The sequence below is a fragment of the Micromonas commoda genome, chromosome 9 (assembly GCF_000090985.2).
Source record: "Micromonas commoda chromosome 9, complete sequence".
In the NCBI taxonomy this organism is placed as follows: Eukaryota; Viridiplantae; Chlorophyta; class Mamiellophyceae; order Mamiellales; family Mamiellaceae; genus Micromonas; species Micromonas commoda.
This window is the reverse complement of record NC_013046.1, coordinates 1-19,423: the sequence shown is the minus strand read 5'-3', so window position 1 is coordinate 19,423 and position 19,423 is coordinate 1. Positions and strand designations below refer to the sequence as shown.

The window sequence follows — 19,423 nt, the reverse complement described above, 5'->3', positions numbered from 1 at the left end:
TCGCTTTCGATCCCTCGGAGACGTGAGAGATTCCCGTAGCGCGCGCCGCTCGTAGTGCGGACTCGCTCCTCGGGCTTCCCGCCAAAGTGTCGAACTCCCCAGAGGAACTTTCTCGGAAGCTGTGACTGTGTGATGACTGGCGGGCGCTTATCCAGTTTCAAACTTGGAGGAGCCTCGGGGAACGCCCAAGGGCAGTATCGCGCGCGCCTGGAGGACTCTCCAGCCATGAGCGTCGACGCGGAGTCCGCCGCGGCGGCCCCTCCTTCAAACCCGCCGGCCGTCAGCATGGAAGTCGGCGTGCGCCCGGCGCCGGTGGAGGTGAGCGTCCCGGCTTACGAGGCCGCGGGCTCTGGAGATCTTCAGATTGAGGTGTCGGACCCGCACCGCGCGGGTGAGGGGATGAGCAAGCACGTGGAGTACAAAGTGACGTACTGGAGCACCCTATCAGGGTACACAAACGTCAGCGGGTGCGTGACGCGCAGGTATAGCGACTTCGAGTGGCTATGGAAGCAGCTCCGGGCAACCACGGACGGCATCATCGTGCCGTCCTTGCCGCAGAAGACGCTGGTGGCGAACGACGACCCGACGAGCGCGGCGATCGAGGCCAGGCGAAGGCATCTGGCCGTCTTCGTCGCCAGGATCGCCGCCCACCCGATCATGCGCGAGTCCAAGGACCTGCAGATCTTCCTCGAGGAGCAGGACAAGGCGAGCTGGTCGGAGCGGGTGCCGTGGTACGAGAGGGGCATCACTTCGGACGCCGTGCGGGGAGTGAGCGACTGGTTCAACCACACCGTGCGACTCGATGACTCGGGAACGGCCGCGAACCTGGTGAGTGCCGCCGCGCAGGGCATCAGCGGCGTGGCGGCGGCCGCGGGAGGCGCGGCCAGCGCGGCGGCGGCGGCGGCGGGAGGCGCGGCGTCGCCGGCCAAGTCGCCCCCCGCAGCCGCGGCTGCGACGACGGAACAGCCCGCAGCGACCGCGTCTCAGTCCGGCCCCACGGGCGATGTTCTCCTCGGGTCCGGCGCACCCGCATCTCAGGGTGCGCCCGGCGACGGCATCACGGAGGATCAGCACTTCCTCGACGTGGCTGAGTACGTCGGCAAGCTCAAGGGTCGACTCGACAAGCTCTCGTCCGCCACGTCGGCGCTGGTGAAGCACGCGCAGCTGACCGGGTCCGTGCTGATGGAGTTCGCGCGGGTGGTCGTGGACCTAGACGAGACGGAGGCGAAGGCCAAGGCGGTGTTTGAGACGCGTACAAACGGTGTGGAGTGGACCAACGCGGCGAAACTGTTTGCGTCCGCGTCGGGGCCTCCTAACGCGCAGGCTGCCGCGGTGACAGCCGCGTTCGGCGAGCCGCTCGATGGGGCCGTGGCGCTGACGCAGGCGTGCGTCTCCGCGTGCGACGCCCGTAAGGCCATCGTGGACCATTACAACAGGCTGTGCAAGCAGATCGAGCGCCTGGATCAGAAGGCGGCGGCCATGGGCGTCCCCGAGCCCGGGCCGAGGCGGGAGGAGAAACAGAAGCTGGAGCTCGCCGCGTCGGACACGAGGATCGCGAGGACCCAGGCGATGGGCAGGTACGACAAGTGCCGCCAGCACATGGAGCACGAGTTGGTGTGGTTCCACGAGGAGTTGGCGAGGACGATGGGCGCGGCGCTCAAGGACCTCGTCGTCGCCCAGGGCGCGTCCGCCGGTCAGGCTGCGCACGCGTGCGCTGGACACTTCGAGGAGCTCAGGGCGATGCTGAGGTCCGCGCCTGCCGCGTTCGTGTGAAGCCGACGACGGCGCGCGACGACACGATTCGTCTTCGTAGTCTACTGTATATATCACATCGACGGGGATACCCTCACGGCGCGTTCACCTCCACCCCCATCACCTCGAGGTACCGCCTCATGGCGTCCTCGTCGAGCGGGACGGTGTGACCTCCGCCGTGCTCGAGCAACTGAGCGCCCGGGCCGAACGCCTCAGCCACCTTCATGCCCTGCTCCGGCGGATTCATCGCGTCCCTCTTGCCGATGACGTGCAAACTTTTGACGAGCGGGTCGAAATTCAACGCCCCGGGGGACGCCGCCACGGACTCGGGAACCACAACCTCGCTTTCGGCTGCCGCGTACTCCAACATCTTCAACTTGTTAACGTCGGCGCCCCTGCAGGTGGGGAACGCCGCCCCCGCGATGATGGCGACGGGCGGACGACCCATCTTGGTGGAACCAGGACCCAATCCCCGGCCACACGCGATCGCCGCGAGCATAGCACCCTGGCTGAAGCCCATCACCCCGTCGAAGGGCCAATGCCGGTCGAGCAAGGCGAGTGATTCGTCGCAACCGATCAGCTCCTTCGCTTCGAAGGTGCGCTCGCCGGGCTTGAGCTGCCACCAGCACTTGCCCGGCGCGGATTCGAACGGGCCGTCGATAAACTCCCATTCCCACGTATCGCTCGTCGCCTCGACCAGCGGCCGCATGTATTCCTCGAAAGAAGCGGCGGTCCCACCTTTGCCGTGAAGGGCGACCATCTTCTTCTTGCTCGCAGCCATAGCCACGACCCGACGTGACGCTCGCGGCTGGGTCTGGTGGGGAGCAATCAACAACGGGTTGGTCGAATGCGGCGCGCAAACAAGTGTGGCTCCGCCGAGCAACATCGGACTCGCGTGCGCTCCTATGATACTTGTGTCCAAACCCGACCGCGATGCAAAGCTTTCGTCGTTTGGATGACGCACGAGCAGTGCAGAGCTGCAGAGAGTAGTATCGATGTCTAGTCTATCGATGTCGTCAACATTTTGATGTTGAATGAACTAAGATGACGAGCTCTTCGTCCCGCCTAACAGCTAGCTAGCTAACTAGTTGTCCGCCGACTTTTTCTTCATGTCCTCCAACTCCACCTCGGCGCACACGTCTGGCAGCAGAGCCTCGGCGTCGGTGTCGGCGCCGCCTGCGTCTTTCCTCCCAAAGCTGTTTGCCTCCACCCGTTCAAGCGCCCTCGTCACTTCGCCGATCCAGTCCGTGTTATGCACGAGGACCAGGATGATCACGGAATGTATGATCGTGCCCACGGTACCTCCAACGACAAGACCCATCGCACCTATGTCCGGGCTGCCGAACGAGAGCCAGCACGCCAGCGGGATGCCCACCACGTAATAGCTGAAAAAAACGACTGGCCCAGCAATCCATTGCCGGCCGCACGCCTTGATGACACCCGTGGCGACGCACAACATGCCGTCGAAAAATGTGTACACAGCCAATGGCACCAATAGCGCGCTCACCAATCGCACGATCCTCTCGTCGTTGGTGTACAGCCTGCCCCAGTGCTTCTTAACCGCCAGGAGCAGCGCGGAGACGATAAATTCCACGGCCAGTATGAGCGAAAACGCCACCCTGGATGCAAACCTCGCGTGCGCCGGCCTCCTCGCGCCGAGCTCGTTGGCGCACCTGGTGCTCACGGCGACTGAGAACCCCACGGGCACCATGAACGCCAGGGCGTTTGTCACCTGGAAAATGGAAACAGCCGCCACGTTGTACTCCGGGTCTGGGAGCAAACCCGCGAGGAGTATATTCGCCTCGCTGGCCCACCATTCGCTCATCATCAAGATTCCCGGCAGAGCGAGCCTGAGGAACGGCCTCCACTCCGTCGTTGCCGCCCTGACGCTGAACCCCGGCCACGTCTCCCGCCCGGGCTCATCCTTCTTGAACCGCGACGCGTACAGCACGTTCAGGCACAGCACTACGCCGTTGCTCCAAGACGTGGCTAAACCCGCTCCCACGTAGCCCAACCCGAGCGTGTGGATGAACACGACGTTCGCGGGGAAGTGCATCACCGCCGCCACCACCCCTGCCAGCGCCGCGGGTCTGGTTATGCGTTGCGACTGGAGGTACGCCGTCAGACACACGTTCCACGCGTAGAAGAACAGTCCGGGAATCAACGCTCGGATGTACGACGCGCTCGCCTTTGCCAAATCGTGATCCTGCCCGAGGATCCTAAGGATCCCCTCAGAGCACCACCATGCCAGGGATATGGGCACGGCGGCTAAGGTCAGTATTATTATTGCCCTCTGCAGCACGAAACCCAGTGTCGGATACGAACCCGCGCCGAACGCCTGCCCCCCCAACGTCGACACAGCACTCGCCAAGCCAACCATGATTGAGTTTCCGGTCACGTTGCCAAGGGTGGTCGCGAGCGCTGCTGCCGCCAGAGGAACTGGACCGAGACGCCCCACGAACGCGACAGAGGTGAGACTCATCACGCGGTTGCACACCATGGACAAGCTAACGGGGAGCGCAAGGCCTGCCTGGTTCCTCGCCTCGCCCACGAAGCCACCGAGCTCCGTCGCCGCGTTTTCGCGCGCCGCGGGAGACATGGCGCCCGTGCCCGAGACGGCCTTGACGTCACCCGCATCGAAGAGCCCCTCTCCGTCGTCATCCCACCTCTGGACCTCCTCGTACCCATCTTTGCTGAGAGGTGCCCCCATTCCCCCGAGGATACCCCACCAGACGCGTTGCGAGGAGTGCCGAAGAGGTCCGGAAGCAATCCGGCGACGTGTACGAGCGGGGGTGATGCTTTTTGGCTAACCACAAATTCTGTAAGATGTGTATGAATGTCACCCTGAATCAGTCATCATTTCACCGAATCAGTTTCGGCGCACAGGGAAAACAGTCAGAAGATCACGATCTGACGTCGAAGACCTGCCATTGGCCAGAGATTCTCACGCGACCGGTGCCGAAGCCAACAAGAGTATCTCTTCGAGGAGTGACGGGGCCGGAGACGCGCCACTGCGAGCGACGCAGTAAGCAGGCTGCGACTTTTTGTGGGTCGAGCCTTTGAGAACTCTCCTTCGAGTCCGGATTCGCGGTCGCATCGTCGATTGCACCGGCGCGTGTGTTCGGAAGGGCGCTAAAGGGAGCGCGCTTGTTGTACGGCATCAGAACGAAAACCACCGGGTCGGCGGTTGAGTGTGTTGCCGGGAGTAAAGATGGCGGGGTACAAGTCGGCGACCGAGATCCTCGACGAGCTCGACAGGGGCGCGTCTGGCGAAGACATGCGCGTGTCCTCTAGCGGCGACGACGAACTCGGCGGTGTTATCTTCATCTGCAGGTGAGCGCGCGTCTCCGGGAGACGGCGAACCCGCCGGCCAACAAAAATACGCGAGCTCTCGGGCCCTCTCCGGTTGGAGGCTGGCTGGATCCACCCGCGCGCGCTCTACGTGGACGTTCTTTGTCCGATCAGAGCGTTGCGATGGACTCGCCCAGTCGTTTCGTCTCCATCCAAACCTTCCGACCCGACGATAAACACCACATCACACCGCACATCACCTGACCCCCCCCTCACCTCCTTCGTTTCTTTTCTCGCAGCCGAGACACCTACGACGAGCGCATGCGGAATGGCCTGTTTGGCCTGACCCAGCAGTCGTGGTCGTTCGTGAAGGACATCAAGCCGGGGATGCCCCTGTTCCTCTACAACCTGTCGGAGAAGAAGTTCCAAGGCGTTTTCGAGGCGGTGAGTACGCATCCGAAGCACCGCGCCCGCGCGCCCGCCCCCCATCTTGTCGCTCTATCTTTTTGGGATAAGCCTCCACGACGTGCGAGTGCCGCCCGGGAGCTTTTTCGCTCTTTTTCCTGGGCTCGGTCGGCGCGGTATCGAGCGGGGATCTCGGCGATTGGGAGGGTTTTAGCGCCGCGGGTGTCACGGATGCGACAATTGGATTCCGGGATGACGATCGGCGTCCGTTTCCGCGCGACTCGATACCCCCGTCGCCGCGATCACGCCCCGAAACCCCCCGCCGCGATCTTCCGTGCGCCCCCACGGACCAGTCGCTTTGCACTTATTTTATGCCAACCGAATCTCGCTGACCCTGGACCTCCCTTTGTCCCGAACGACGCAGACCTCGAAGGGCCAGATGAACATCGAAAACGACGCGTGGAGGGGCGACGGGGATTCCAGGTCCCCTTTCCCCGCGCAGGTCAGGTGCAAGCCCACCAGGGTGCAGGGTTCCCTGTCTGCGGCGTCGTGCCGGAACTGGATCCGCACGCTGAGGCCGCTCGCGGACGACTCGGCCAACAAGAAGTTCCGCCTCGATCTCAACCCGGCGGAGACGGCGGCGTTCATCAGAATGTTCGTCTTCGGCGTCAAGGCGGAGTACATGAGCTCGCAGCAGCCCGGATCCCCCGCGGCGGCTAACGGCCACCACGACGCCGACGGCTGGGAGACTGTCGGGCCGAAGAAGAAGGAGGTGAGGAAGGACGGCCGCGCCTCCTCGGGTCCGAGGAGGAACGGCGACTCCGGCATGGGCGGGCGTAAGAGTAGCATCGCGTCCATCTCGAACGCGGGCGATAACTCCGGCATGGACACCCCGGACGAGGAGCCCGGGTCGCCCGCGGCGCCGCGGCCGGAGAGGGCTCCCACGGGTTGGGCCGCCATCCTCACCGGACGGGCGGATTCCGCCAGCCTGCCCACCTCCGCCGCCGAGGCTGCCGCGAAGGAGGCAGCCGCGAAGGAAGCCGAGCTCCTCAGGATCAAGGAGCAGGAGGCTGAGAGGATCAGGAAGGAAAAGGAGGAGGCCAGGGTACGCGCCGAGGCTGAACGGATATCCAAGCAGGCCCATTCCGAGGCGCCCGGCTCGCCCAAGACGGAGCCAAAGCGGGTCGCGTCCCCCGCTCCCGGTGCTACCAAGCTCACCGCGGCTGCCAAGGAACCGGTTCGCGCGCCCGCTCAGGCGGCGGCGTCCTCGGATGGCGCGTCCAAGCCTTTCAAGGGCTGGGCGTCGGTCGTGACCGGAGCCACGCCGGATCCCGCGAAGGAGGGCTGGCAGACGCTAGTGGAGGGCAAGCTCGATGCAGAGAAGCAGTCCACCGCGACGGTGACCATCACATCCGAGACCGTGAACGGAGCCCCCATCGACGCGGCTGTCAAGAAGGCGCCTCCCGCGGAGCAGGTTTCGGAGCCGCAGAGTCCCAACAAGTCTCCCGCGAGTTCCGTTGAGAATGACGACATGACGCCGCTCAAGAAGGCCTGGTCCGGGTGGGCGGTCAAGAACCCTCCCCCGACGGTCGATCTCAAGGCTGAGATGGAGGAGGAGGCGAAGAAGGCGGCCACGAAGGTGAAGGCTGTCACGATCGATCCCGCCTCCTCCCCAGGCGTCGAAGACGGCGTCGAGGGAAAGAAAAAGGAGGGCAAGAGGGAAAAGAAGGAGAAGAAGGAGAAGGACGGCGGCGACGGGAAGGCCACCCGCGGCGTCCCGCAGCCCCAGCGCGGCAAGAACGCCCAGGGTGCCAACGCCTCGCCCAGGCCGCCCCCTCCTCCCACGTCCCCGCCGCTCGCGTCCCCCAACGGCGTGGGCGCGCCGGCGAGACCGTTCTCGGCGGCTCCCGCGCCCCCCCGAGAGCCTGCGGCGGCGCCCGAGGGAGCGATCGTGAGCGAGGTTGGATGCGCGGAGCTCACCGACGAGATCCGCGCGAAGCTCGCCGAGAGGATCGGACGGGAGATGCTCGAGACGGCGAGGGTGCAGCCCTTCTCGGTGAAGGGCAACGTGCTTCGCATCGAGCGCAGGGCCGTGGACATGCTGATCCGCACGATGAACGCGATTGTGCAGTCACTCTACCCGACCGCATCTGTTGAGGTTTTCGGATCGTTCCCCACGGCGTCATGGGTGCCCGGCGCGTCCAACCTGGACATCGCGCTGTCCCTTCCGGAGGCGGTGACCTCAGACCCGCAGAAGAAGCTCGACGCCCTGAATTCCCTCGCCGTGGCTCTGCGCGCGAACCCGCACTGGGTAAGCGAGGTGAACGTGGTTCCGTCGCCGTTCAGACCGCTGATCCTCCTCACCACGCACTCTGCGTTCTTCCAGCCCCCCCCGCCTCCGCAAGCTGCGCAGGGACCCCGCCCTCCCCCAGGCGCTCCCCCCACCGCCAACGGAGGCTCCCCCGGTGCCAACAGCGACTCGCCTGGCGCTCCTCCGCTGCCTCCCGGACCTCCCCCGCCCGCCGCGTCCGTCGGCTTCGGCCTCGGCAACGGTGGAGTCGGCCTGCCGCTCGAAGTGGCCATCTCCATCAAGGGTAAGGACCACAAGGGTGCCGCGGCGATGAAGTTTTTGCGCCAGGCTGAGACGGAGTACCCCGCTCTCGCGCCGGTGCTCGCGGTGCAGAAGGCGTACCTCGCTAACCGCGGTCTGAGGGGTGTCTACAAGGGTGGCATCGGCTCTTACTCGCTCGCGTTAATGGCGCTTCACTCGATGCAGCAGGCTGCGGCGAAGAGTGCCGGCGCGGAGGGTGGATCGGGCGCTGGGGATGACGACGCGAAGGATGCCAAAATTCTCGGCGATTCCCTCCTGCAGTTCCTGGAGATGTACGGACACACCGTGGACCTCACCAAGGCGTCCATCAAGGTGCACGCGCTCAAGCCCGGCAAGGGTAAGAAGGCTGCGGAGGCGCACGAAGCTGCGAGGAAGGCTGATTGGGGCGTGCTCCCGGCGCCGACGAGCGGCGATGGGCCCCGCGCGGCGATGGGCGGCGGTACGCTGCAGGTTCAGGATCCCACCCAAACCGGGAACAACGCGGGAAGTGGGTGCTTTGGGGTCGTGGGGGTGCAGGCAGCGTTCAAGGATCAGCTCAAACAGCTCATGGCCGTCCCCGCGGACGCGTCATTGCTTCAGCACATTCTCACAGGCGCCCCCGGGAAGGTTTGCGTCGTGTAGGTTTGGCCGGCACGAATGACACGACACGAGACGAAAAGGAAAACTATTCCTTCCCTCTCGGATGATGACGATGATGACACGTTGATATTAATATTACTACGCTATACGTATGATCAGCTATCTCTATGCCCGGCTATCGCTATGGTCTCAAATCCTGACTTGGGCTCCCAGCCCGCTTCGAAAAAGAATGCAATCGCGGCAGACACAACATCCTCTGCGAGGCAGTCATCAAAGCCGCCGCTGTCTTCTGCGAACGTATCCTCGAATCCAAGTAACCAGGCTTTCCAATGTCCACGATCGCGAACCGCAAGCAGCGAAGCCGTGAATACCTCAAAACAGTTGGGAAACGGCAAAAAGCACTTGCGATTTTTGGTCGCTGCATTGATGGCGACGCTGAGCACATCCGCAGCCGCACGGCGTATGCCAAAAGCCTCCTCAGCGTCCAGGGACTCACCCAAACCCGAGATGTTACGATGAAGGCCGACGTGAAGACTGCCTGCGACTAGCACTGTCGCTCTCAACTCCATGACGCTGCCCTCAATCTGCTGAACCACGCTCCACCGTTGCGTTTCATCTCCTCCAGAAATGCGCCTCACTACGTCTGCAGCTGACGGGCAAATCACCACCGGGCCACCTTGCCTCAAGCGCCACCTGCAAGCTCCTCCCGCAGCCGTTTCGAGCGCAGCTGCCGCATCCTCACCTGCAGCGGCGACACCCTTCTTAGTCAGCGTCAATGTCGCCGGCATCGAACCAATCGCTCCCGCAGATGCAAGAGCCGAGAAAAGCTCCACGCGACGGAGGAGACCCGCCCTCGCGTAGTGGTGGCTGGCCACCAGCCTCGTTGCGGGCGATTCCTCCATCACTCGTTCCCAACGCACCGTGCGATGCGGGGCCCATTGTAGCGAACACAACGGGGCGTTTGGGTTGGTCGTCACCTCCCAATCTTCCCTTGCGGCCAATGCCTTGGCCGCACCCTTTGCGCCCGGCGCGCCAATCGCGATTGACGCAACCTTCTTCCCTCCTTCATGTTCATCATAGGTGCCGGCAGTGAACGATCCCACGATAGACACCAGCTTCGAGACCCGACGGCGGGCTTCGGTAGCGTCTGGAAACCTGGGCGGTAACTCGAGCACCAACCGGAACCCGCCGTCGACTTTGTTCGTGTCTCCACTCACGACACGAACCACGTCGACAATCAAATCCGAACACAACGGCTTAAGCCTCTCGCCAAACACCGCGAGGCTTGGGTCGGAGTTGACTTCAAGCAGCCAAACCTTGCCGTCCTCGTCGACGATGAAGTCCAATCCGAAGAGCTCGAAAGACCCAGCCATGGGAAAGAACCCGACAGCGGGGGATGCACGACTTCGAGCGGCAAAGAACAGGTCCTTCACGACGGCGTCAATCTGGTTGCGAATGCACTCAGACAACGCAGCCGCAGTTGGCGAGTCCTTCGGAAGCCGCACGCGCTCGCACAGCTCATCTATCGTGAACGAGTTGGATTCTGTCGTTTTCCCGTCCCCCCCATGTTTCTTCTGCACGCAGTGGTTCGTGGCGTGCGCGAATTTATTGCTCAGGTCCACGCCGTCCTCCTCCCCGAACCGTTCTGCGGCGCAAAGGGCAACCGCGGCGTCGTGAACAAACACTCTGAGATCGTCAATCGCCAACACCATAACCCGTAGGTGGAACTTGAAGTCCCCATCGACAAGCATTGGACGCTTGATGTACCGCTGCAGCACCCATGGCGACTCCCCGCCGCGATCAGCCGCCAGGAGTCGCTCAGCTTCCAACCTGTCCTCGGGTGACTCAGATCGCACAAAAAATATGTCCTCGCCGCGGTTAGACTCGGAGCGCTTCAGCACCCAAGCCCCTCCCGTGGTAGCGAACCACGCGGGCAGGGACGAACTTTCATTGTCACTATCGTCGCTATCGTCCAAGTCGATGACGTGCGTCTCGGGTACAGCCGACGTCGCTGGAGAGTTAGGCCCGACGATCTTTGCGTGTTTGGCCAGGAGTTTGGCCAAATCAGCTTTTCGCGTCAACGCCGTCTTGAGGTAGTAGCTATTAGCCACCAGCTCGCCGTCGAGCACCGCCCGCCAGTCGATATCGCGAGCCTTCCCCCACTGCAGCGTCGCCTCACGCGGCGAGTTCACGCGTTCCCATCCGAACCTGCGAAAGAAGACGTGTGGTGTTGAGGTGCCGACTGGCTGTCGTTGCAAACGGGGCCGCGATGGGGAGGACGTTCCCGAGGGTCGACGAGGTGTCGATGAACTCACCGATCGAACGCGTCTTCGAGCAGCTGACGCTCGTAGTTTGTGGATGGCGCGAGGGCGATTCGTTTTACCCCAGCCGTTTCCCGCATCCGTCCCGGCCAACCGTTCCCCCCGTTGTTGTGTGATCCTTGAAAATGGGCTCCAGCCTGCTTGTGGGCTCCACAGGGCTGACCAGACCCGCCTGCTCCAGCAGCTCCGAGTTCGCAGCGTGCCGAGAGCGGAGATTTTTTCCGCAGGTAAAAAAAATCAACCGACGCTTCGCGCCGCAAACCGTCGATTCTTGAGTTGGAGTCCCGCGAAAAGGTTCGGATGCCGACCTGGCACGTTTGCTCGTTGAACCGGACCAATCAAATTGCGCATCGAACCACGAAAAGCGCGAAAATGAGGGAAAAGCAAAACCCGGCCGCCACGATTTTGAAAGGTCGAGGCCTCACGCGGAGCTCAGAACGACGTGCGCGAGGCGCCGAGTACCCGTATTCGCGGGCCCTCGTAGCATCGGACTCGCTCTGGTGCAGGTACGACGCGTTCGCAGTTCGTTGGGAGCGGACGCAGACAGGTAATTCCAGGCTCCCGCGGAAAGGTATTTCTTTGGCGCCTGTCTGCTGACTCTTTCCACTTGGCACTTTCCGCGCTGATGAGGCGCGCGTCGCCGAGGTCGCGACGACGTGCGCGCGTCGCGCGCGCCACCGAACACGATTTTTGCGCACCTCAGAGTACTGGAGCGCGTCTCGGACGTCCTCCGAACCTCGAGAGGACGCAAGCGCTACCCCGCCAGAACCGCGTTCACAACGTTTTCTGACATCCCGCGTCCCCCGCGTTCGTCACCAGGTTGGCTTCGAGCGGGCCCTGAGCACGATGCCCGCCGCGAAAGGCAAAGGCGGGGCGAAAGCCAAAGCCGCCGCCAAGAAATCGTCGAGCGGTAACGGCGTGGTTCCCGCCACGGCGAAGCGCGCAAGGAGCCGCGGAGGTCGACGCGAGGCGGGAATTAACGTCGCTGGCTCCAAGAAGGACAATCTTCCCGTCGCGGCGGCCAACATGGACGCGCCTCTTCAGTGGGGTCGCCAGAAGGCGCGCGGCGCCGACCCGGGTGCCGAGCACGTCGACAAACCTCAGATCAGGCACGTGCCCGAGGCGACGGACGAGGAGAACCTCGGGTTCGAGTCGCTGCTGCAGCTCGCCGACGCCGGCGTGCACCTCGAGAAGCGGGGGAAAAAGCGAGCCAAGAACAGGGGTGCTGCAAACTCCAAGGGAGGGAAGGCTGGAGGCAAGAAGGGTCAGGTGGATGGCGGTAAAGGACAGGTCAAGAAGCGGGGCAGGGGTCCGAACAAGGTGCAGGAGTCCGAGGAGGAGAGGGAGGCTAAGCGGTTGCGTCGTGTGCAGGCCAACAGGGAGAGCGCAAGGCAGACGATTCGACGCAAGCACGAAATTTTTGACGACCTGAGCGGACGGGCCAAGGTCCTAGAGGAGACCAACAAGACACTGAGGGATCAGGTCAACGCTCTGTACGACGAGATGAAGAGCCTGGCGAGCAAGAACACGGATCTGCGAAACGACATCAAGGTTATCGCGGAGGAGAAAGGCATGCCTGTTCCGGAGTTGCCGAGGCAGCCCGAGACCGCGCCACCCCCTCGTATGGTGCCCGCTGACGGAACGCCGAAGCCAACCCGCATCGCCCCCAAGGTTGATATCGGATCTTCGAAGCCCGCGGCGCCTGCGCAGGCGCAACCCGCTACGGTGGCAATTTCTGTGCCGCAAATGTGGCCTCCTCACGCTGCCTTCGCTCACTTGGCTGCGGCAGCGGCTGCTGCGAACGGCTCCACCTCCAGCCAGGCCCCGCCGAATCCCGCCATGATGTGGCCACCGGCGATGATTCCGAACCCGTACGCCATGTTCAACCCGGCGGCGATGGCGGCGATGATGGGAGCAGCGGCTGGTGGATTTCCACCGCCGCCCGCGTTTCAGGCTCCCACCGCCACGAACGAGGCTCCTGGGTCGCCCGTCGTCGCGACGACAGAGAAGGCTGTTGCTGCAAAATAAGTCAGCGACAAACACGAAGGCGTACGTATTACTCGTAGGCGCCACAACACTGATGTACCAATATTTCCAGCACGCAATCAATGTATCTGTAGATAGGTTATCTCTATTTTTCACAGTTTGTATTAACAACCACCTTCGTATTTCGCTTGGCTGTTCTCACTTTATGACTGTAAATTACGTTGATCATCTCCCGAGCGTGACCCCCGCGAGCAGCCCGAGGACATCCTCGTCGCTCGATGTGAGTTCGCGCATGCAGCCCGTGCGTCCCTTATCTTCGGAAACCTTCTCATCTTCACGTTCCCGCTCGTGCATGGATGAGATTTTCCTTACCCCGCCCCCACGTTCGCGCGCTGCCTTGCGATCAGCCTTGAAATCCGCGATTGCGGACCGAGAAGACCGCTTACTTTTAACCACATCCGGTGATTCGCATACCTGAGGCGCCTCTTTGGCTTGAATCTCCTCGATCTCCTCGTTCGCGCCATTTTCCAAGTCACCGGTGAGCGCAAGAAGCAGACACTCCTCCATCCGGCGCAATTCTTTACGAAGACCCATGTCACCGAACGCATCAGCGTCAACCTCGCCCCTTCGCTTGAAATCCATCATCGCTGACACCAACCCCTCGATGCCAAGCCTCTTCCGCGCTCGGCCCATGTCGACGCCGTCGTTGTCCTCGTCGCAGTCCTCCACATCAATCTCCGCGCCAGATGTGTCCTTGCCCATTCGCACAAAATACCTTCTGCGCAACGCCCTGAGATCGTTGCGCACCACTCGATAAACTTTCGCGCTCTCCTCGCCAAGCACCCTCTTGTGCTCTTCTGCCATCTCGGCCTCTGCAGTTGCCGCCGCTGCCCACGCGGCTTCAACCTCCTGCGCGGCAGACTTTGCCGCCGCGGTGGCAGCGTCCATCTCCAGCCTCGCGCTCGTTGCCATGGACATGGCGTCATCGCGCGACCTGAACGCGTCGTCCACGAGCGATGCTTTTGCTTCAGCTGCCACCTTTGCCCTGTCCGCCTCGTCACGTTCCGCCTTGAGCTTCTCGACAGTCTTGAGGGCCTCCGCGAGTTCACTTGTTTTCTCAAATTGCGCAGCCTTCAACTTGAGCCTCGCCTGCCGCTCCTGCTCGAGCTCGTTCCTGAGCTGTTCCATTTCATCTCTCGTCCACGACTCTTTCTTCATCACTGTCATCAGCGACTTTCTGTGCCTCGCCGACACCGCGGAAGACGCGCGTGAGACGAGCTCTCGACACTCTGCGAACTCGGCACGAAGCCGCGCCGTCTCCTCCGCCGCCGTTCTTGCGGCTAGGAATGCTTCCTCCCTCGCCGCAGCCACCGCGGCATCGCACGCCGCAGACATCTCCCTCATCTCCGACTGAAACCACGCGAGCTCTTTCGCGGACCTGGCGCGCTCGTTCGCGAGCTCTCTTTGCACCTGTTTGGTCTCAAATTCCACCCTCGAGTCCATCTCAGTCTTTAGCTTCTTTGCCTCCTCCTTCGCTCTCTTCGCCTCGACAGTCAGCGCTTTGAGCCGAGCCTCGGTTGCATCGTTCTTCTCTGCGGCGTTTTTAATCGCCTCGTTCTTCTCTTTTTCTCGTTTCAGCTCAGCTCTGAGCGCGGTCGCCTCGTTTGTCGCGGCATCTGCTCTCGCGCGAAATGTCCTCACCTTGTCCCCGAGATCTCCCTGCTTCTCTTCGAGCTGCTTGGACAACTGCTTAGACTTGGTGTTGGACTCGATTTCGAGAACTTTTCTGCGCTCCTCGGCCGCTCGCGCCTTCTCTTCGGCGACGCGTTGAGACTCCTCCGCCGCCCTGACCGCCGCCGCCGCGCTCTCCTGAGCCTTTGCCGTAGACCTCTGGAGCGCGAGACGCGTCTCGGAGGCACCGATGGATGCACCCTCCCTTCTTGCATCCGTCACAGCCCTACGCACGACGTCCGCGATTGATGCCATCGCGGCAGCCGCGGCGCCTTTGATTGCCGCGCTTGGCCGCGGATGATCTCCCGCGATGGCCGCGCTGACGATGTCGCTCACGTCACCCACCGGAACCATCGCGCTCGACGTGGACGCCGGTTGGTGGGAAGGCAGCGCCGCGAGAGGCGGCGGTGGACCGGAGGGGACCGTGAATGGCGGCGGGCGACGCATCGTGGTCGTATCCGACGAGGATGGATCATTCTCTTTGTCTTCATTCTCAACGATACCCCCGTCAACCACGTCGTCCCTCATCAGGAGCGAAGCCCCCCGCGGCTGGAAAACGGACTGGAACTGGTGGGATGCTGGAAGCGGTGCCTCGCAAGCCGGCGGAGCCTCCCACCTGGACGCTCGCGCTGCCGATCTGTATTCCCTAAGCTTAGACATGCTATCGGTTGATGAAGACGTCGACGCCTGGGATCGTTTTGGACCGGGGACGGGGACGGGTGAGCGATGTGTATTAGCGGGAAGGATGAAACGGCCGAGGGGAAACTCGTGACGCGCGAGATGCGCACCTCCTCGCCATCGGGTACCGTCGTCACGTTCTCGCTGAGGCTCGCGAGCGGTCCGCGGGCCATGTGGGAATGCATCCCCTCTTGCGGGGGATGCCAATCGCTGGCTTCGACGCTCATGTGGTGTGCATCGGGTTGCCGGTCGAGGTCGTGGCTTTTTTGTTCCCCCCCGTGAAAAATTTCAAGTGCAGGTCGCCGGGTAAAAACGAGGCTCGCCGCGAGCCCCGACAAGACGGTCGCGCACGAGCTGTACGGGACGATGCTGCGAGATTTCGGGTACCTGGTAGGTGGGCACCATCGAAAAGGCTAATAAGCAGTGTACGCGGTGATGATGAGCGTCGTGTCCCGCGTGCCCGTGCTATTATTATCGGGACGGGAGTCGGGTTGCACCCGAGCGCGACTTCGGGGTGGGGTTTCCCGTCTACCCGACCCGACGCACCAGACGCTTCGTGGTCGTCCGAGAGAGCAGTCGGACATGACGTCCTCGATGAACATGAGAACGTCGGGCGGACCACGCCGGAGCTCGACCCGAGTACGCTCATCAGTGCGCGGGTCCGTGATACAGGCACGTGCCATGTCTGCGGAGATGCTTGAGGAGAAGCCACGTTTGTCTTGGTTTGCCACGGTCGCGCCGTCTGTTCTCCTAGGTTTGCTCGTGCTGGAGCTTTACCAGCGGTTGATCCGAGCTGCGATGCGTTCCCTTGGGATCACCATCGCACCGTTGATTTGCAGCCTGGTGTTGCTTACCTGTGCTTTGCTCATGGCACCCAAGAGGGTGCAGCGTTCGATGAGCCGGTTGCTCAAGCCAGCGGTCGACATGGTTGACTCGCAGATCGCTTGCGTATTCATACCGTACATCGTCGCTGTTCCGATTAGCCCGCTTCCGGCGGGCGGTGCCCTCTGGGTTAGTCTGGGAGTCTGCGTGGTCGGACATCTGTTCACCATGTGCACGGCAGGGCACTTAGCGCAGCTGGCGGCGTCTTACGACGAGGCGTCAGATGTGGAGTGGTGTGAGATTGAGAGCGAGGAACTCGATGCGGATGAACTCGCGGCAAAAGCCGAGGTCAAGTTGATGGCGACGCCGAAGGCACCGGTGATGTTCAGCAAGGCATCATTCTGGAGCATCATTGCTGTTGGCTCGGCAACAATTGGGATGTTCATGATTTTTTTTGGATCGCACAGACACGTGGCGCTCGCGCCTGCGTGGCTGTGCGCGACGTTTGCTGTTTACCTCATCGCCAAACGAATCCCAGCCAAACTGCAGCGGGTTGGATTCTTCCCAACCCTCACGGGAGGGGTTGCGATGTCGCTGATTGCGAGTGCGGCTGGCGTGCTCAGCGGTGGCACGTGTGCCGACGGGCTGCGATTGTACATGTCTGGCGCTGGTTCGTTTCTTTTGTGGTTTGTTCCCGTCGCTGTGCTCGGATTGGCATTCAGGGTGTACTCGCAGAGACGGGTTCTGGCAGCAAACTTGGCTCCGCTGATTGTTAGCTTGGGGTGTGCGGTGCCCATGGGGATGACCTTCTCCGTGGTTTTGGGAACTTGGGTCGGTTTGCCGGGCGATATCATTCTATCCACGGTGCCGAAGTGCTTCACGACGGGATTGGCGGTTTTGATGGCGGGAACGTTAGGCGCCGATTCAAGCCTGGTGGCCTCCGGGTGTGTCGTTGCGGGGACGATGGGCCTTGCGATTGGCAGTTTTCTGCTAGACGTCGCAGGCATCAAGAAGGTGGTCGCGCGGGGCGTAGCGACGGGGACGAGTAGCCACGCGGCCGGGACAGCCGGGTTAGCCAGCAACGGAGAGGACGGCGCCGCGGCGGTGTCTGGCGTTTCGTTTGCCGTTGCTGGAGTGTACGGCGCGTTATTGCTGGAACTCGTGCCGTGGTTCCGCGCGATGCTCATTCGCGTGGCTACAGGGATGTAAACGTTGGTATAAACGACTTCGAGTTTAAAGTTACGAAGGTAGCTCAAGCCTCAAACCTAAAATTTTGTACCTTCGCGAAAGCCACTGCTCTGAGCGCGCAGCAAGGGGCAACACCGGTGGTTCCTTCGATGGCACCCTCAAAGCGACGCAAAACGTCCACCAAGTCGGACTCGGCCTCAGGAAAAGCGAGCTCTGGCGTGCGAACCCGGCGCTCCGCGAGCGCACGGGGCGACGTGCCCGACGCAGATCTCGCAGATCTCGACGCCGAGCCCGAAGAGCTCATGTGCCCCATCACGCGAACCATGTTCCGCGACCCGGTGATGCTTTTCGATTCGGGGCACACGTACGAGAGGGGCGCCATTTTGGCGCACTTTGAGCGCAACGGGGCCAAGGACCCGCTCACGCGTCGCGCCCTGAGCAGCACGAAGGTGATGACGAACTGGGCGATGCGAAACGTGGTTCAGGCTTGGCTGGACAAGCACCCGGGCGTGACGCCCGACGGTTGGGACAGTCGCGAGCTTTTGGAGCCGTCGAGGGATGTCGGGACGCGATCATTCGACGACGAGGGTGACGTCGGAGTGCTCCGGACATGGCGTGCGATGTGCCCTGAACTGCAGGGGATGTGGCCAGAGGACGAGCAACCGGAGTATTGGGAAGGGGTGACGATGGAAAACGGCCGGGTGGTGGAGCTCGAGTTGGAAGACGTTGGCCTGACCGGAGCGGTGCCGGCTGAGGTTGGGCGCCTGACTGCGCTAAGGGAGTTGGACCTCAACGGCAATCAGCTGACGAGCGTGCCGGTGGAGATCGGGCAGCTCACGTCGCTGGTGAAGTTTGGGCTCGGCGGCAATGAGCTGACGAGCGTGCCGGCGGAGATCGGGCAGCTCACGTCGCTGCAGTGGTTGGACCTCAGCGATAATCGGCTGGCGAGCGTGCCGGCGGATATCGGGCAGCTCACGTCGCTGGAGGGGTTGGGCCTCAACGGCAATCAGCTGACGAGCGTGCCGGCGGAGATCTGGCAGCTCACGTCGCTGAAGGTGTTGGGCCTCCGTGGCAATCAGCTGACGAGCGTGCCGGCAGAGATCGGGCAGCTCACGTCGCTGAGTGAGTTGAACCTCAACAACAATCAGCTGACGAGCGTGCCGGCGGAGATCTGGCAGCTCACGTCGCTGAGGGGGTTGTTCCTCGGCGGCAATCGGCTAACGAGTGTGCCGGCGGAGATTGGGCGGCTCACGTCGCTGAGTGAGTTGAACCTCAACAACAATCAGCTGACGAGCGTGCCGGCGGAGATCTGGCAGCTCACGTCGCTGAGGGGGTTGTTCCTCGGCGGCAATCGGCTAACGAGTGTGCCGGCAGAGATTGGGCGGCTCACGTCGCTGAAGGGGCTGGCCCTCTACGGCAATCAGCTGACGAGCGTTCCGGCGGAGATCGGGCAGCTCACGGCGCTGACGGAGTTGTCCCTCCAACGCAACAAGCTGAAGAGCGTGCCCGCGGAGATCGGGCAGCTCGCGACGCTGAAGGAGTTGTGGCTCAACGACAATCTGCTGACGAGTGTGCCGGCCGAGATCGGGCAGCTCAGGGCGCTGACGTCGTTGAACCTCGACCGCAATCGGCTGACGAGTGTGCCGGCTGCGATACGCGAGCTCAGAGCGGCGGGCTTCTATGTGCAGCTGGATGACGGCCTGACAGTGGACGAGTGATCGCAGCACTTCTCAGCGTAGGCGTGTCGCGCGATAGAGATTGTAACTAACACGATCTGAACAAAGCCTCATCGGTCGTCTCTCCTCGCTCGCGGCGACGGCACAACAGCCAGCTTTTCTTCGAACACGCATCCTCATGTGGGGTTTCGCTTGAGGGTTCTGACTCAGGGTTCTTATTGAGGGTACATTCTAGGGTTCGGGTTTAGGGTTTAGGGTTTAGGGTTTAGGGTTTAGGGTTTAGGGTTTAGGGTTTAGGGTTTAGGGTTTAGGGTTTAGGGTTTAGGGTTTAGGGTTTAGGGTTTAGGGTTTAGGGTTTAGGGTTTAGGGTTTAGGGTTTAGGG

General features: G+C 62.4%; 9 protein-coding genes across 9 annotated transcripts; 5 read left to right on the top strand and 4 right to left on the bottom strand.

Annotated features, from left to right (window-relative positions):
• Positions 1 to 132: 132 nt before the first annotated feature.
• On the top strand, positions 133 to 1,852 carry MICPUN_61025 (predicted protein; the record flags this gene model as incomplete). Its single annotated transcript, XM_002504397.1, has 1 exon — positions 133 to 1,852. One exon carries the CDS (start codon positions 133 to 135, stop codon positions 1,771 to 1,773), a length of 1,641 nt encoding a protein of 546 aa, XP_002504443.1. The 3' UTR covers positions 1,774 to 1,852.
• On the bottom strand, positions 1,847 to 2,533 carry MICPUN_114083 (predicted protein; the record flags this gene model as incomplete). Its single annotated transcript, XM_002504083.1, has 1 exon — positions 1,847 to 2,533. One exon carries the CDS (start codon positions 2,531 to 2,533, stop codon positions 1,847 to 1,849), a length of 687 nt encoding a protein of 228 aa, XP_002504129.1.
• Positions 2,534 to 2,836: 303 nt separating this feature from the next.
• MICPUN_50445 (Multidrug/Oligosaccharidyl-lipid/Polysaccharide flippase) lies at positions 2,837 to 4,462 on the bottom strand (the record flags this gene model as incomplete). The annotated part of the gene is made up of 1 exon (XM_002504082.1): positions 2,837 to 4,462. The coding sequence occupies one exon, from the start codon at positions 4,460 to 4,462 to the stop codon at positions 2,837 to 2,839; it is 1,626 nt and encodes a 541-aa protein (XP_002504128.1).
• Positions 4,463 to 4,963: 501 nt separating this feature from the next.
• Positions 4,964 to 8,796, top strand: MICPUN_105988 (predicted protein; the record flags this gene model as incomplete). Its single annotated transcript, XM_002504396.1, has 3 exons — positions 4,964 to 5,085; positions 5,343 to 5,487; positions 5,951 to 8,796. 3 exons carry the CDS (start codon positions 4,964 to 4,966, stop codon positions 8,678 to 8,680), a joined length of 2,997 nt encoding a protein of 998 aa, XP_002504442.1. The 3' UTR covers positions 8,681 to 8,796.
• Positions 8,797 to 9,320: 524 nt separating this feature from the next.
• MICPUN_102087 (predicted protein) lies at positions 9,321 to 11,039 on the bottom strand (the record flags this gene model as incomplete). The annotated part of the gene is made up of 3 exons (XM_002504081.1): positions 9,321 to 9,380; positions 9,559 to 10,846; positions 10,954 to 11,039. 3 exons carry the CDS (start codon positions 11,037 to 11,039, stop codon positions 9,321 to 9,323), a joined length of 1,434 nt encoding a protein of 477 aa, XP_002504127.1.
• Positions 11,040 to 11,331: 292 nt separating this feature from the next.
• Positions 11,332 to 13,135, top strand: MICPUN_61021 (predicted protein; the record flags this gene model as incomplete). Its single annotated transcript, XM_002504395.1, has 2 exons — positions 11,332 to 11,506; positions 11,702 to 13,135. The coding sequence occupies 2 exons, from the start codon at positions 11,332 to 11,334 to the stop codon at positions 12,985 to 12,987; spliced, it is 1,461 nt and encodes a 486-aa protein (XP_002504441.1). The 3' UTR covers positions 12,988 to 13,135.
• A 35-nt stretch (positions 13,136 to 13,170) lies between these two features.
• MICPUN_61020 (predicted protein) lies at positions 13,171 to 15,527 on the bottom strand (the record flags this gene model as incomplete). The annotated part of the gene is made up of 2 exons (XM_002504080.1): positions 13,171 to 15,363; positions 15,465 to 15,527. 2 exons carry the CDS (start codon positions 15,525 to 15,527, stop codon positions 13,171 to 13,173), a joined length of 2,256 nt encoding a protein of 751 aa, XP_002504126.1.
• A 625-nt stretch (positions 15,528 to 16,152) lies between these two features.
• MICPUN_50442 (predicted protein) lies at positions 16,153 to 17,447 on the top strand (the record flags this gene model as incomplete). Its single annotated transcript, XM_002504394.1, has 1 exon — positions 16,153 to 17,447. One exon carries the CDS (start codon positions 16,153 to 16,155, stop codon positions 17,383 to 17,385), a length of 1,233 nt encoding a protein of 410 aa, XP_002504440.1. The 3' UTR covers positions 17,386 to 17,447.
• A 66-nt stretch (positions 17,448 to 17,513) lies between these two features.
• On the top strand, positions 17,514 to 19,082 carry MICPUN_61018 (predicted protein; the record flags this gene model as incomplete). The annotated part of the gene is made up of 1 exon (XM_002504393.1): positions 17,514 to 19,082. One exon carries the CDS (start codon positions 17,514 to 17,516, stop codon positions 19,080 to 19,082), a length of 1,569 nt encoding a protein of 522 aa, XP_002504439.1.
• Positions 19,083 to 19,423: the final 341 nt, after the last annotated feature.